The 13,211-nt window shown below is 32.5% G+C and overlaps 2 protein-coding genes across 8 annotated transcripts in view; one reads left to right on the top strand and one right to left on the bottom strand.

Moving 5' to 3' along the window:
• Nucleotides 1-13,211, top strand: part of LOC145192558 (MFS-type transporter SLC18B1-like) — a 41,910-nt gene that overhangs the window by 23,346 nt on the left and 5,353 nt on the right. For all 7 annotated transcript variants that reach the window (XM_090093227.1, XM_090093225.1, XM_090093233.1 and 4 more), the window contains 2 exons: nucleotides 1,533-1,628; nucleotides 4,482-4,556. In XM_090093227.1, coding sequence (XP_089949353.1) covers nucleotides 1,533-1,628; nucleotides 4,482-4,556 — 171 coding nt within the window. The remainder of the gene's footprint in view (nucleotides 1-1,532; nucleotides 1,629-4,481; nucleotides 4,557-13,211) is intronic.
• Nucleotides 7,807-8,433, bottom strand: LOC149894845 (periculin-1-like). Its single transcript, XM_090093264.1, has 2 exons — nucleotides 8,173-8,433; nucleotides 7,807-8,015 (listed from the first exon to the last, which is right to left on the bottom strand). Exons 1-2 carry the CDS (start codon nucleotides 8,348-8,350, stop codon nucleotides 7,807-7,809), a joined length of 387 nt encoding a protein of 128 aa, XP_089949390.1. The 5' UTR covers nucleotides 8,351-8,433.

A 13,211-nucleotide genomic window follows, 5' to 3' on the forward strand; every position in this document is an offset into this window, starting at 1 on the left:
GGTGGCCTTCAAAAAATTCTGCTTCCAAAGCAAAATTCTAACGGCGGCCTCCGATTGGGAGGCGGAAGCAACCGAAGGTGGAAGCCAGAACGTTTTGCAGGAAAAAAAATTTTGGGAGGTGGCCGGCAATACCTGTGGAAGAAACGTGGAGGTGAGAAGATTTCTGCCATTTATGATCTTTGGGAGAACCTATGTACGGCGGATTTTAATGACGTATTTACCTTGAGAAATTATAAATATAGTTTAAGAAATTATAAGTATAGTTTTTTTATGAGTGTATTTGAGGTGATTTGTTATGTATAACTGAACACGAAATTTTTGTAGAGAGAGTTTTTTTTTAATGAGTAAAGAAGATCTAAAATTGAAACATTGTGTTCGCTGCGAGAAAACTACATACATGGATCTTAAAGAAGTTCTATAAGAATCCTATAGAATTCCAAGTCGATAGGGTATCTTAAGTACTTTTTGTACTTGATGTATGAAGAACGAGTAAAAACTAGGAAATTATTTTTGAGTCAGTAATTTTCTTCTGTTTATCATTGAAATCAAGTCAGTATAATTAACTTCATCTATATTCATGTTTGATTTTCCAGAATTGGTCCATAAATAAGCATTTTAAAAGATTTTTTATTATGAGTGGCACAGGGTTCTTTTGTATTTTCAGTTCGGTTTATATTTTACTTCCTATTGTAAGTTTGTAGCACCTACTTTCATTATGCTCTTTTTGATTCTAAATATCATTGTGAATCTTAGGATTGTTCCTACACAATAATAAAAAAATTAGCCTGAGTAGATATGAATAAAAAAAATCAATATATCTTAAAAAATTACAATTTTAATGTATTCTTTCAAAACTTTTTTAACTCATTTTGTTTTTCTTTTAATTAAAACTTTAAATGCAACAAAAAGACACTTATCCTCAAAATTAAAATGCTTATTTTACTATAAAACGAGCATCATATTAAATTTTTTTTGTTTCTAAGTGATTATGTGAACACTATGTGATAATTCAGACACAGAACGCGTGTACTTTGTGAAAAGTACATGCGTTCTGATAAAAAGATCCATCTATCATTTCTACGCAATTATGTTATGCTTGTTCCATTATTTCTCTCTGAATTCTCTTGAGCTGTTTAGAGAAATAATGGAACTCCTTTTATTAAATTAGTTTACACTGATTGCTTTCAACTGGCACATGATAAAAAAAAAAGCACATTAAATCTAAGATAAATGTTTTTTAATTAAGCAATATTGGCAAATAACATTTCTTGTTTTAAAAAAACCATTTTTAAATTCCATTTAATCAATCTGCTTTCTCAATTATTTTTAAACTGTATTTAATCAAGCTGCTTCCTCTTATTTTTTCTGTGTAGCGTAAAAAAAAAAAAAAAAAATCTTTTTAGCTTTTTGGATTTAAAACGAATCTTTACCAAAGAAGTTTTTCAACTACATTCTGCTTATATCTTTATTTACATTTATGTGAGTATATTTATAATTTTACCAATTGTTTCTTTGTTTTTTTTTTTCTTTAGGAGACTGTATATTGTTTTAGTAGCTCTGGGAGGATATGGGTTGGGATTGTCATTTTGTCTTGTTCCAATAATGTCAGATATGCAATTATCAGGAAGGTATATATATATATAGTGTGGGCGGGGTTTTTTTGAATAGTGTAGTTTGATTAATGGGTAGCGCAGAGAGAGTGTGAGGTGGTGATACTTTTCAATAAAAATATTAATGTAACAATATTAATGTTAAATAAAAATATTAAACAATATTAATGAATAAAAGTAACAACAATAATGATGACTAAATCGAAATATATACAAAATAATACTCGTTATATATAAATAAATAGATATATACAACATAATACTCATTATATATAAATAAATATATACAACATAATACTCGTTATACATAAATAAATAGATATATAATACATAATACTCACCACTCGTTATTTTTGCTTTTTACTTACAGTAGCGTACAAAAGTTTAGAAACACCTATTTTTTTCAGTTTTTAACGCATAACTTTTCACAAACTTTCTCAAATAACCTGAAATTTTTACCGAATGTGCTCTATATTATAAAAATTCAAAATCCATTTCACAAAATTTTTAAAACTCACCGGTCAATTAATTTTTATTGTTTTTTTGAAAAGGCTTCCGTGCAAAAGTTTAGAAATAGCTGAACTTGGATTATTATTTATTTCTATAAAGCTGAAATATTTATTAAAACTTTCAAAATTTACAATTTTTTATCAAAATAGTTTCAATAGAAAAGTTAGTATTTGGTGGCATACCCATTTGCCTTTAAAACAGCATCACAGCGACGAGGCATCGAATCAACTAAATTAATGAGAACATCCTGAGGAATATTATACCAACATTCTTTAATCAAACCAAATAAATTGTCTTTGTTGGTTGGGTTTCTACCAACTAATTGCCTGTCAATGTACTCCCAAAGATGCTCAATGGGATTGAGATCTGGGCTCTGTGAAGGCCATTCAAGAACGTTGACATTTTTTGATTGAAAATATTCCTTAACAGATCTGGCACAATGCTTTGGGTCATTATCTTGTTGAAAGATCCAAATGCGATTCATTTTGTTCTTTGCATGGGGCAGCATAATGTTCTTCATTATGTCTAAATAAACTCTCTGGTCCATAATACCTTCTATGCAATGAATGGGACCCAGGTTGTCACAAATAAAACACCGCCAAATTATAACATTTCCTTCTCCATGTTTAACAGTAGGTAACTGATATTTTGGATTGAATCTATCTCCTATTGGACGTCTGACATCTAATTCCGTCACTACTGAATAGCATAAACTTTGATTCATCGGAGAAAAGGACTTTTGACCAATCATCAACTGTCCAACTGAGATGATCTCTCGCAAATTTTATTCTGGTTCTTAAATTTCTCGCAGATATAAGAGGTTTCTTAACTGGACGGTGACCATACGGATTATTTTGTCGTAATCGACGTTTAGTAGTATCAACGCTACAGTTTGTGCTGTGAAACTGATGCATAGTTGAATTAAGTTCCACTGCAGTCATGCGAGGATTATTCTTGCAAAACCTTACTAATAATCTATCAGCCTTTTCAGTTGTAACTTTAGGTCTTCCAGAGCGAGGCTTGCTTTCAATAGTTTTGCGTTTACGAAACCTTTTCATGTGACATATTCCTGGTTTAGAAACATTGTAAAGTTCAGAAATCCTTTTGCAAGTCATTTTTTTCCCCACAGCTTTTATAACTAGTTTCTTTATTTCATCTGAAACTTCCTTACCCTTTCCCATGCTTTTAAAATATCACTACGTAATTGAATTATAAAGCTTCACAAATAATTTCTCAATTAGTTATACTTCATTGCTTTTGATATATCTCAAGTTAATTCAAATAATAAATTTTAGAAAAAATTGACCTTTTATAATGCTTTTGTTTACAAAAACCTAATATAATTGCGGGTTATTATACTGTTTCTAAACTTTTGCACGGAAGCCTTTTCAAAAAAACAATAAAAATTAATTGACCCGTGAGTTTTAAAAATTTTGTGAAATGGATTTTGAATTGTTATAATATAGAGCACATTCGGTAAAAATTTCAGGTTATTTGAGAAAGTTTGTGAAAAGTTATGCGTTAAAAACTGAAAAAAAGTAGGTGTTTCTAAACTTTTGCACCCTACTGTATATTATTTAAGCATAAAAATATTCTATAATTAACTTTTTATCTCGTTAAGATATTTTTTTTACATTTAATAATTTGTTAATGTCGATAATAAAATAAAGTCACTCAAAAATTTACTCTTACCACCTTTGGACTTGTGGTCAAAGTATATTTATGCATAAATATGCATATATATACTTTTAATTGGTAGTTGGTATTTTACAAATTTTTACTTTATAAAAAATCAAACCAAAATTTTTAGTTTGTCGTTTTTATAATCAGTACCTAAATCCCACATTATTCACACAGAAAGTTGGGCGCAACGAAATGTATATACATCGGCTTAAATTAAGATACAGGTGAATTTAAGTATATTTACATCGATTAATGGATTTTTGTAAAGATGTAAAAATGGTCGAAGCCCTAATAGATCTCTATAACCCTCCTAAGGGTTAACTGTCCCACTTGATAAGAAACTTCGCCAGATCATAACTGAGCCCCCACCGCATGTCTCTGTTTGAGCAATACAGACTAGTATCATGTCTTCAGATACATGTGAATATGTTCGTCTATGATTTGTTACATAGTACAATAATGACACAATATTTTATGTAAAATTTAACTAATTTCAACTTATATTTTTTTAAATTCAAAAATTATGTAAAAAGTGATTAAAACTCAATTAAATAAAAAGCTTTAATTATCTATAACTTAATTATATATAAATAATTTGTTTGAGTGAATCACAGAAAAATTTATAATATATAAATTTAAATGTATGCAAACTTACATGCACTTATATTTCATTTTAAGGAGGGCTGGATTACCAGACACAATTGGAACAAAGACTGTCATATCGGGAATTTACGCGAGCTGTTACAATATAGGGTGAGAAAACATAATTTTTGAAATAAGTTGTTAACCCTATGAGAATGAAATTCCTAAATAATAAAGCATCAGAGACAACGCGTCAGCGTGATCAACAACAGTGCCAAAAACGTCCAAAACGTTGATTCTGCCTCTTTTTTATCACTCATGTTTTAATGCGTGTGTGCAATATTCTTTAACAGTACGTTAGTAACGAATGGGTTTGTAGAAAAATCTTCGATAGTTATTATCGTAAGAATAGTCAGTTTCGAAATTTTATAACAATTTAACGGGAAAGAATTATAATCTATTAATTAATGGTTCTCGCAGTTTTTAATGGAAGTTTCGAGCAAATTAATTGATTTACGTGAGTTACGACGAACCTTTCAAACAAATTACATGAAGTTACGAATTAATTATAATAATTAATTAGTTGAATCTATAATTCGTCGGAATATTGAAATATTACACTTTAATTGATATCGTTACGAATTAATTATAATAATTAATTAGTTGAATCTATAATTCCTCGGAATATTGAAATATTACACTTTAATTGATATCGTTAATTGTGTCGTTCGGTTAATTTTACAAACCCACGTAATTTTAACATTTAATCGTTACGTTTGCAAAAACTTCGTAGGTCTTTCCTCTAGTTCGAACATTTTTCGTAACATCTTTTCAAACTGTTGATCACTTCAGCTTAGCTAGCGCTCGATTTCGCATTTCTGATTCTTTTGTTCCAGAAATTCGTTATTTTCAGTCTCCGCAGTCAGCAAAAACACTCGAAAAACTTGCTAACTGCGGAGTGCTGCAAGTGAAAAACAAATCAGCAATATTTAGTTGTTCTTTCCTTTAGTAGTAAGTTTTGTAAAACGCGTTAAAAACTGTTTACTTGAGTAAATTTTTCCCAAAAAACATCAATAACAACAAAAAAAAACCTCAAGAAAAGCTTATTTACCAATTGAAACTCTCTGTAAGCCAACTTTATGCCGCGGTAGCCATTTCTTCTCGAGATTGTATCTTTTGTCATGCGTAAGCCCTACTTGATATAATAGAGTTAGAAGAACCAACAACTCGTTAGGATCGATTTATAAAAACATTTAAGTAAAGTACTTAAACCATCGAGCTTTGAAGAAATTTGAATCAACAAAAAAAATAAACTGTTGTTGATTCTTTTCTTTAAAACAGACCGCTAACATTGCATTGTCGCGAAGTTAGAATTATTTTGTTGTATCTCCAAGTTTAAACGCTGGGAACGCGAGGTTAGAATTATTTTGTTGTATCTCCAAGTTTAAACGCTGGGAACGCGAGGTTAGAATTATTTTGTTGTATCTCCAAGTTTAAACGCTGGGAACGCGAGGTTAGAATTATTTTGTTGTATCTCCAAGTTTAAACGCTGGGAACGCGAGGTTAGAATTATTTTGTTGTATCTCCAAGTTTAAACGCTGGGAACGCGAGGTTAGAATTATTTTGTTGTATCTCCAAGTTAAAGACTTTGATTTTTTTTTAAAAGTAAAAACTTTTTAAAATTTTAGCTTTAATTTTTAAAGAAATAGTAACTCATGTATAAACAAATTATTTAGAAATTATTTAGAAACAAAGCGTATTTTAAAAGTAATCATTAGTAATGATTACTTTTAAAATAATGATTCATTTAGTAACTAAAATTAATAACTCATTTTCTCCCAACTTTTAAAATTGGCGATAAAATAAATTCTAGCCTCGCGATATGCGTAAAGTTACGAAGATTTGATCAGGTAGCAACACGTTTATGTACAGTAGAAGTGGTAGAAAGGCAATCGCTTTTTGATCACTGCAAGTTTTCGCATTTTATTCGCCAGGAGAGAAAAGGCTATAGCCCTTTGTATTTATAGTTTACCTACTTTCTTTTATTTCTTTAGTCATATACTTAATAGCAGGTTCGCTTCTGTAGTTAGATACTTAATAGCAGATTTATGACATACTACGAGAAGTCGTAACAACTTGTAAACAGCCGTAATAATAGCAGTAAGCAATAGTGTAACGTAACTCTGTTACCTTATCACCAAAACGTGGGCAAGAGTTTAGTTTACTGTCACCAACAAAGCTACACTCATCTTCAGAAGCAAAGGAGTCTCGTAACTTGCACAATTTTACTTTCTTCTAACGCGATATCGAATAAATTTTGTTTAGCACCTCTTCAATGGTTTAAAGGCCTACCGTCTTCGTGCTTCATTTTTATCAGTGTAAGCTGTTTCCAGCATATGTTTGGGTTAAAGGCTCCGACTGTTCGTCCCGCAAGTACATATGTCAACTGCTTTTCTGTCATCTGGTTTTTCATGAAATTGCACCTCCCTCGACTTTGTAAATCTCTTTCCGCTCAGCATAGGCAGAACTGTTCATTAGCACTAGCTGCAGTTTTTTCTCAGTTTAATTAGTTTATCTAGGCCAATGGAGGTTTGATCATGGAATACGACATGGACAAATTTGTTAGCGAATGCCTTTGTTCGTGGCTTTGTGACTTAGTCGTCAAGTCAGAAGCCATGTTGAAATTGGCCAATTCGAATGAGCGCCCGAGTGGCAAACCGCGCCGCTAGTATTTGACAAAACAAATGCTGAACAGAGTTAAGCTCATGCAAAGTCGATCACTCTTCGCTTTGCTTTGAATGATTGGTTAATCGTCAACAAACTGGCCTCTGTTTAACAGGATGGCCGGCTATGCAAACGAGCAGCATTAATTTTCGGCCGTGAAAGCGTGACCAATGCTCCGCCAACTGTCTGTCAACGCAAAACCGTTAGCCGAAACACCGCGGCGTAAACTTCAGGCTTTTGCCGAGCGAACCGCAAAGGTGTTTTCCGACTAGCCAATTTTGCTGAAAGAACTATCCTTTGCTGAGCTTACAACTTGAAAAAATTTTTTGAACCGTTTGCGACTTAAAAAATCCCGTAGAGTGACAAAGTTAAAACTAATTCTGAGCTAAAAGCAAATCTTTCGCACTGACACTGACGGGTTCTACCAGGTTCAAACATTTTGCCTGCAACGCATCTAATGGTTTGCAAAGTGGGAAAGACCGTTTCACTTAGGGCTTTTTAAGTTTGTAAAATTGCTTGCCGAGCTGTTGCTCCCGCCGCAGCTCTCTTTATTATCTTTTTTTTTTTTTTTTCTCCCATCTCCAGAATGATCCCGGAATAGATCACTTAGGATCTTCGCAAATCGCGCAACACTAATAAACAAACGAACACTGCACAAAACATTCTAACATCATTGTTATTTTGAATAAAACTACAATCAGTATTGTCGCGGTGGGCATTCATCATATTTTCCGAGGCATTGTCCAAGATCACGGTAACCAGCTTTGGCGCAAAAGACTAATCCGTATGGACATGGCATGCATATCGCTCTCTTGTTGACACATGCTACGTAGCCAGATCGAGGCTCGCTGTCAATAGCGTAGTTGCCGTCAGCACGATAGATGCAGTCATTTGTAACGTCGACACCTAAAGTTCAAAATCAAGATTAAACGGCGAGCTTCTTCGCTCAAAAACTAAAAGCAAGTTTATCGCGCTCTAGTCAAACACGCAACTCGATTAGAAAAGAAAAACGCGACATTCTTAGCTAAGCTTTGCTGAAGCAAATTCTCAACCAATCTCTTACCGACACAAATAACGCGTTTTGGTTGGTAGTCGATATTCTTGGGTTCGTAGTCGGTTTTCTTTGGTTCGTAGTCGGTGTTCTGGTGTTCGTAGCCGTCGTCTTGGTCATGCACTACACGCGCTGCGTTTGCTGTGACAGCCAGAACACAAACTGCGATGAAAACTATCTTGATTGCCATGATTGTCTTGCGGTTTGAAGGTTTTTTTAATTCGCTTGTGCTTTGCGTTTGAACTGGCTAGTGTTTGCGAAGAGCGTTTTTATAGGCGTTTTCAAAGAACAGTTAGGGAAATAACAACTGCGCTAATTTGCGAGTAATGTGCTACAAGAGCGCTGAAAAGTAATAACGAACTAACAAGTGGTTCGTTTGAGGAAACGCGTTTCGTTTCTGCGAAAAGTTCACGTCACCAAAATAGTTTGGCACAAACGCATACTCAGACGACGCACAGAAAAAACAAAAACAAACAAAACAAACAAAAGCAACGAAAGCACACCTAAATCGGCCGAAAGAAAAATGAACAAGCTCATAAGCCCACTTAGGTAAAAAAAAAATGTGTTGGATTCGGGCATGCAGATGGGAAAGCATTTCAGCTTGGTTTCTTTGATGTTCACAGCAGAGCTAATAAAGCGTTGCTTTTTCGAGTGCACTTTAGTGCACGCACGCAAGAAGACACGGTCTCTCTCTTATTTACTTTATTTTGTTTTTTTTTTGTCCTTCGAATAAAGTAGCTGTAAAAATACAAATCGTGAAAATGTTAGAAAATCAATATTCTTGTTCACAGCATGTTAAACTACTTAGCGTGATAGGTTCAAGCTAGAGAAAAGACTCACGATTGCGATAAAACGAAGTTGCGTCAGTTTAATCGCGAACGAGGAAACTTTTGATCTCCCGAAAATCGATTAAAATAACAGTATTTTTCGTAAAAAACGTCATTATTTGATTCGTGATTTACGATCATGCTCTAAGTGACGGAACTAATTGTAAGATTAAATCGTAATAATTTGTTTTTTACGTCAGTTACGAAACTTTTCTTTATAATTTGCTAAACAAGTTCGTAAATAACGTTATGAGTCTTTGTATAGTTGATGTTTTTTATATAATTTTATTTGTTTAGAAAGCTGTTCTCCACACACTAGATCAGTTCTCGTTTTAAAAAAAGTGTTTTTAAAGTTTTGTTTTTGTTGGTATTTTTATTAGTACTGTTAAGGAATTTATTGAGATAAATATTAGTAATGATAGAGATATTAATAATGAAATTTTTTTTTCATTGGTTTTTTAATCGTTATTTATGATTCGTAAACGTAAATACTCGTCAGTTACGAAATCTGGCTACATTTTTTTCAACTAAATTTCTACAGTCCTGGTGTCATCAACATGTCATGATTCCCCATATGGCGATGGTTGGTAAGATCAACGAAGATGGTCAGGTTCCAATTGATGACTCGTAAGAGAATGGAAATACTGAGGTCTCGGATTCAGCGGAAGAGACTGATGATGAATATAAAAACGGAGCAATTATTATTCAAAACACCTTTCAGTCTCAATACTCAGCAACAGAGGAGCATGTTAGAATGCCAGCCAGGAAACATCTTAGAAGATACAACTTACCCAATGCAGTCAATTGACAAGTTGTGGTTAGGGTTAGAGGATATATGTATAAACAATTTTAACAATGTTTTCTAAGGGTCTGCGTCTCGAAATCGTTTTCTTTCAATGAAACGGAACAAGCATAACGAGACGAGAAATGTCCCGGAAAAAATTGGCGAATAAACTGTCCCGGAATAAAGTTATAAGCCGGGACAATAAATTTTCTTTCGAAATTTATAAATTGTGTCCCGGATATCATCGTCTCGTCTCGAATAAAAAAATAACGAGACGCAGATGCTTAATGTTTTCATAGCACAGTGCGCCGAAATTCACTTTAACTGGACAAAACTAAAAACTCGTTATGAAAAAAAGATTTAAAGGCCATTTTTGCACTGTTTACTAATTTGAGGATTGCGGTTTCAACGGTAACAGGTTAAAAATTTTGCTTGCAATGGATACTTAAGTTTCAAAGCAACATTTTATTTACCAAAATCATTATTAACTGGACAATTGTGATAATTTTTAACATATTTATCGTATTACCCCCATAGTTACCAGATTAAGCATTTTTCAAACAACGAATGTAGTGGCACTCTTGGATTTTTTATTTGGTTGATAGGGCCACCTGAAACGCCTAGCAACCGTCCATTTTACATAGTTGCTAGCTTAAGTGACTTTCTTTAAACCACGAAGTTATAAACTAAACTAATGTTAATGTGGGAGTCTGATTGAAAACTGTTTTATGTATTTGAAAGATTAAACAAAGTTTACCAGTTTTTCAGATTTAGCCAGTTACTAATTTTAGGTGTTGTTATACAGTTCCTGGGATTTAAAAGTTGTACCACTTCTGGATCGAATGGTTTCTTTTTGCTTGGACTTTTTTTTCTATAACTACTGATACGTGGATTCTGGCGAACAAAAAAGCCTTCATCCATGTTAGTTTTTTTTTCGGGAACATTTGTGTGAAAAATCCTTTCAAAATTTCTTAAAATCCTTGTTGGGTGATTCTTGAGCTTCTTCAGAAAGCAATCCAATATGTAATGAAAAATGCTGGACAATTTCATCTCCATGTAATAAAATACGATGTAGACTTTGTGCCATATAATATCATGAATACAATTCTTGTAGTGTTTTCGCAAACAAACAAATCAATAAATTGCAATAATTTTCTTTCCTAACAAAAATATCCTTTTACAAATTTTCTCCTTCATTTATATCGTATACTTTCCTAAAATATCCTTCCACAAACCGTCATAAATAACCGCAAACACATGTTTACAATTCTTTAGTTTTCACTGGTGAAAACTGTTAAAACTATGAAACCCCTGACCTCATTATATGTTCTAGAACTTTCCGCAACGGAATTACAATTCTACATATCTATTTGTGTAAATACACTTGGAAAGCATCTGGATTAATTTGCAATCCTGAGGATATTGTATAACAAAACATAAATCATTTTCATTAAGCATAAATCAAATCCAGTAAAATATAAATCCAGTAAAGTATAAGATAAATACTATTTGAGCATTCTCAAATAATTTTCTCCCAGCATTTCCATCATTCGATGTACCTGAACCACCTGATTTAGGGACATCAATAACAAGTCCAAGTTATTCTTTTGTTTTTGTTCTTGTATTGTTTTCTTTTTTAATTTAGCAGAAGCCTTGTCCTCTACTGATCTAGCTTGATGTTTTTAATACCCAGTTTATATGATACGTGCAGAGCACATTCCATGCAACGTATCCAAGCATGTAATGTTGATCGACCATACTTTAAACCATCATCAGGAAGTAAATGTGGCTGAGTAAGAAGGGGAATGTTATTCATTTGAGTAGGCTTGGCACCACACACTGAACAACATTGACTTGAATTTATTACCTTAGACAAAGCATTAGCAACCTTTCCATCCGCCATCGTCAGCTCAATTATATGATTAACCGTTATATTATCCATTAAACTAGTAGGCTGCATATTTTTTTGACACTCATTAATGTACCTATTAATATAAACAGCTGATTAATTAAATGACATATAGTAAGGATTAAAATCATAAATATCTAGAATGCTGTACCTTTTTTCTTCCTTTATAACTTCGACTATTTCCTTCTTAAAACTAAACTGTACAGGCCGAGAGTTTTGGATTAAGTCAAACAACATTCTTTTGTAACCTATCAAACCTAATCAATTTCAAATGAAGAATACAAGTAAGAAAAAAACTCTCTTCTGGTTGAAGATTCTTTGGGTTATTTTCATTCGATCCCTGCTTGTAAATTGATTGACCTGTTGGTCCATCGAAAACAATTTTATGGTGAAGTGTAAAGTTTCTAATGTTAGGCTTCTGAAGTAACTAGTCTTTTTAAATACTAACTAGGCGAGCAGCAGCATGGTCTAACAAATTTTGTAGATCAACAGAAGTTGAGTAATCATTTATACTTATACAGTCTCTATTGTTTGGCATACCTTGTTCTGTTGCGTCTTGAACAGCATTGTAAGGAGGATACAGTTTACAGCCTGCTTCAATTGCGGCTAAGCGAATCTGCTGATACGAATCGTTAGATAGTTCACAATGTTTTCGCCACATAAAATCGGATACATCATTTAACTTGAAAAAATCATTAATAGAGACCATGCGGACATCTGCAGATAATAAATCAAATTTATATTGATGATGTACGTATTGACAATGTATTTCATGTCTCAAATCACTGAACCACCTTGGACCGCAAAAGTTTTAAAAGTGAAATTATAACTAAAAACAAGTACTTTAAAAACGCCATCATTTGAAATGAATTTATTTGACATAATTTACGTGCAAAATAGTGTTGCAATGACTCATTTGAAGGATCATACTTGATTTTATTTAACTAAGCAATAGAAAGAGAGGTTCTAAAATTATTAATTATTTTATGCTTATTAGCAGCAAAAAAATATTATTAAATTTGAAAAAATATTTTGAGAAAAAAATTTGAAAAAAAGAACTTTTTTAACAACAGCCTAAAATGCAAACGACATGATAACTATACAAAAATATATTCATTTTATAAAAGCTGGACATTTAAGCTATAAAATGGTATACATTAATGTCATTTAAAAAAAATTTTTTTTTTCACTTTTGTCCACCACCTGGGCACTGTGCAGTATTTAAACAAAAAAATGTCAAACTGCGGAAATGGGAAGATCAAAAGGAATCTTGCAGGAGAAATAGGAACTCATTATTCAAGGAGTTTTAAGAGGTTCTTCGCGTCAAGTTTTAAGATGTCCTCGTTATCAAGTTTTAAGAAATCTCCACAATGCAAAAAGCTACTTAAAAGAGTTCTTATGTAATTTAGTTTATCATTTGATAGGATATAGGCAAAAACTTCATTTTTTTTTTTTTTTTCTTTAGTTGTTTTGTGATATTTGTATCATTATGGTCCGTGAAATTTCCGTTAAACATTTTTTAAACTTGTGA

The sequence above is a fragment of the Hydra viridissima genome, unplaced genomic scaffold (genome assembly GCF_058129835.1).
Source record: "Hydra viridissima isolate aposymbiotic clone 2 unplaced genomic scaffold, HvirCarnegie_v1 scaffold_1, whole genome shotgun sequence".
NCBI classification, from domain to species: domain Eukaryota; kingdom Metazoa; phylum Cnidaria; class Hydrozoa; order Anthoathecata; family Hydridae; genus Hydra; species Hydra viridissima.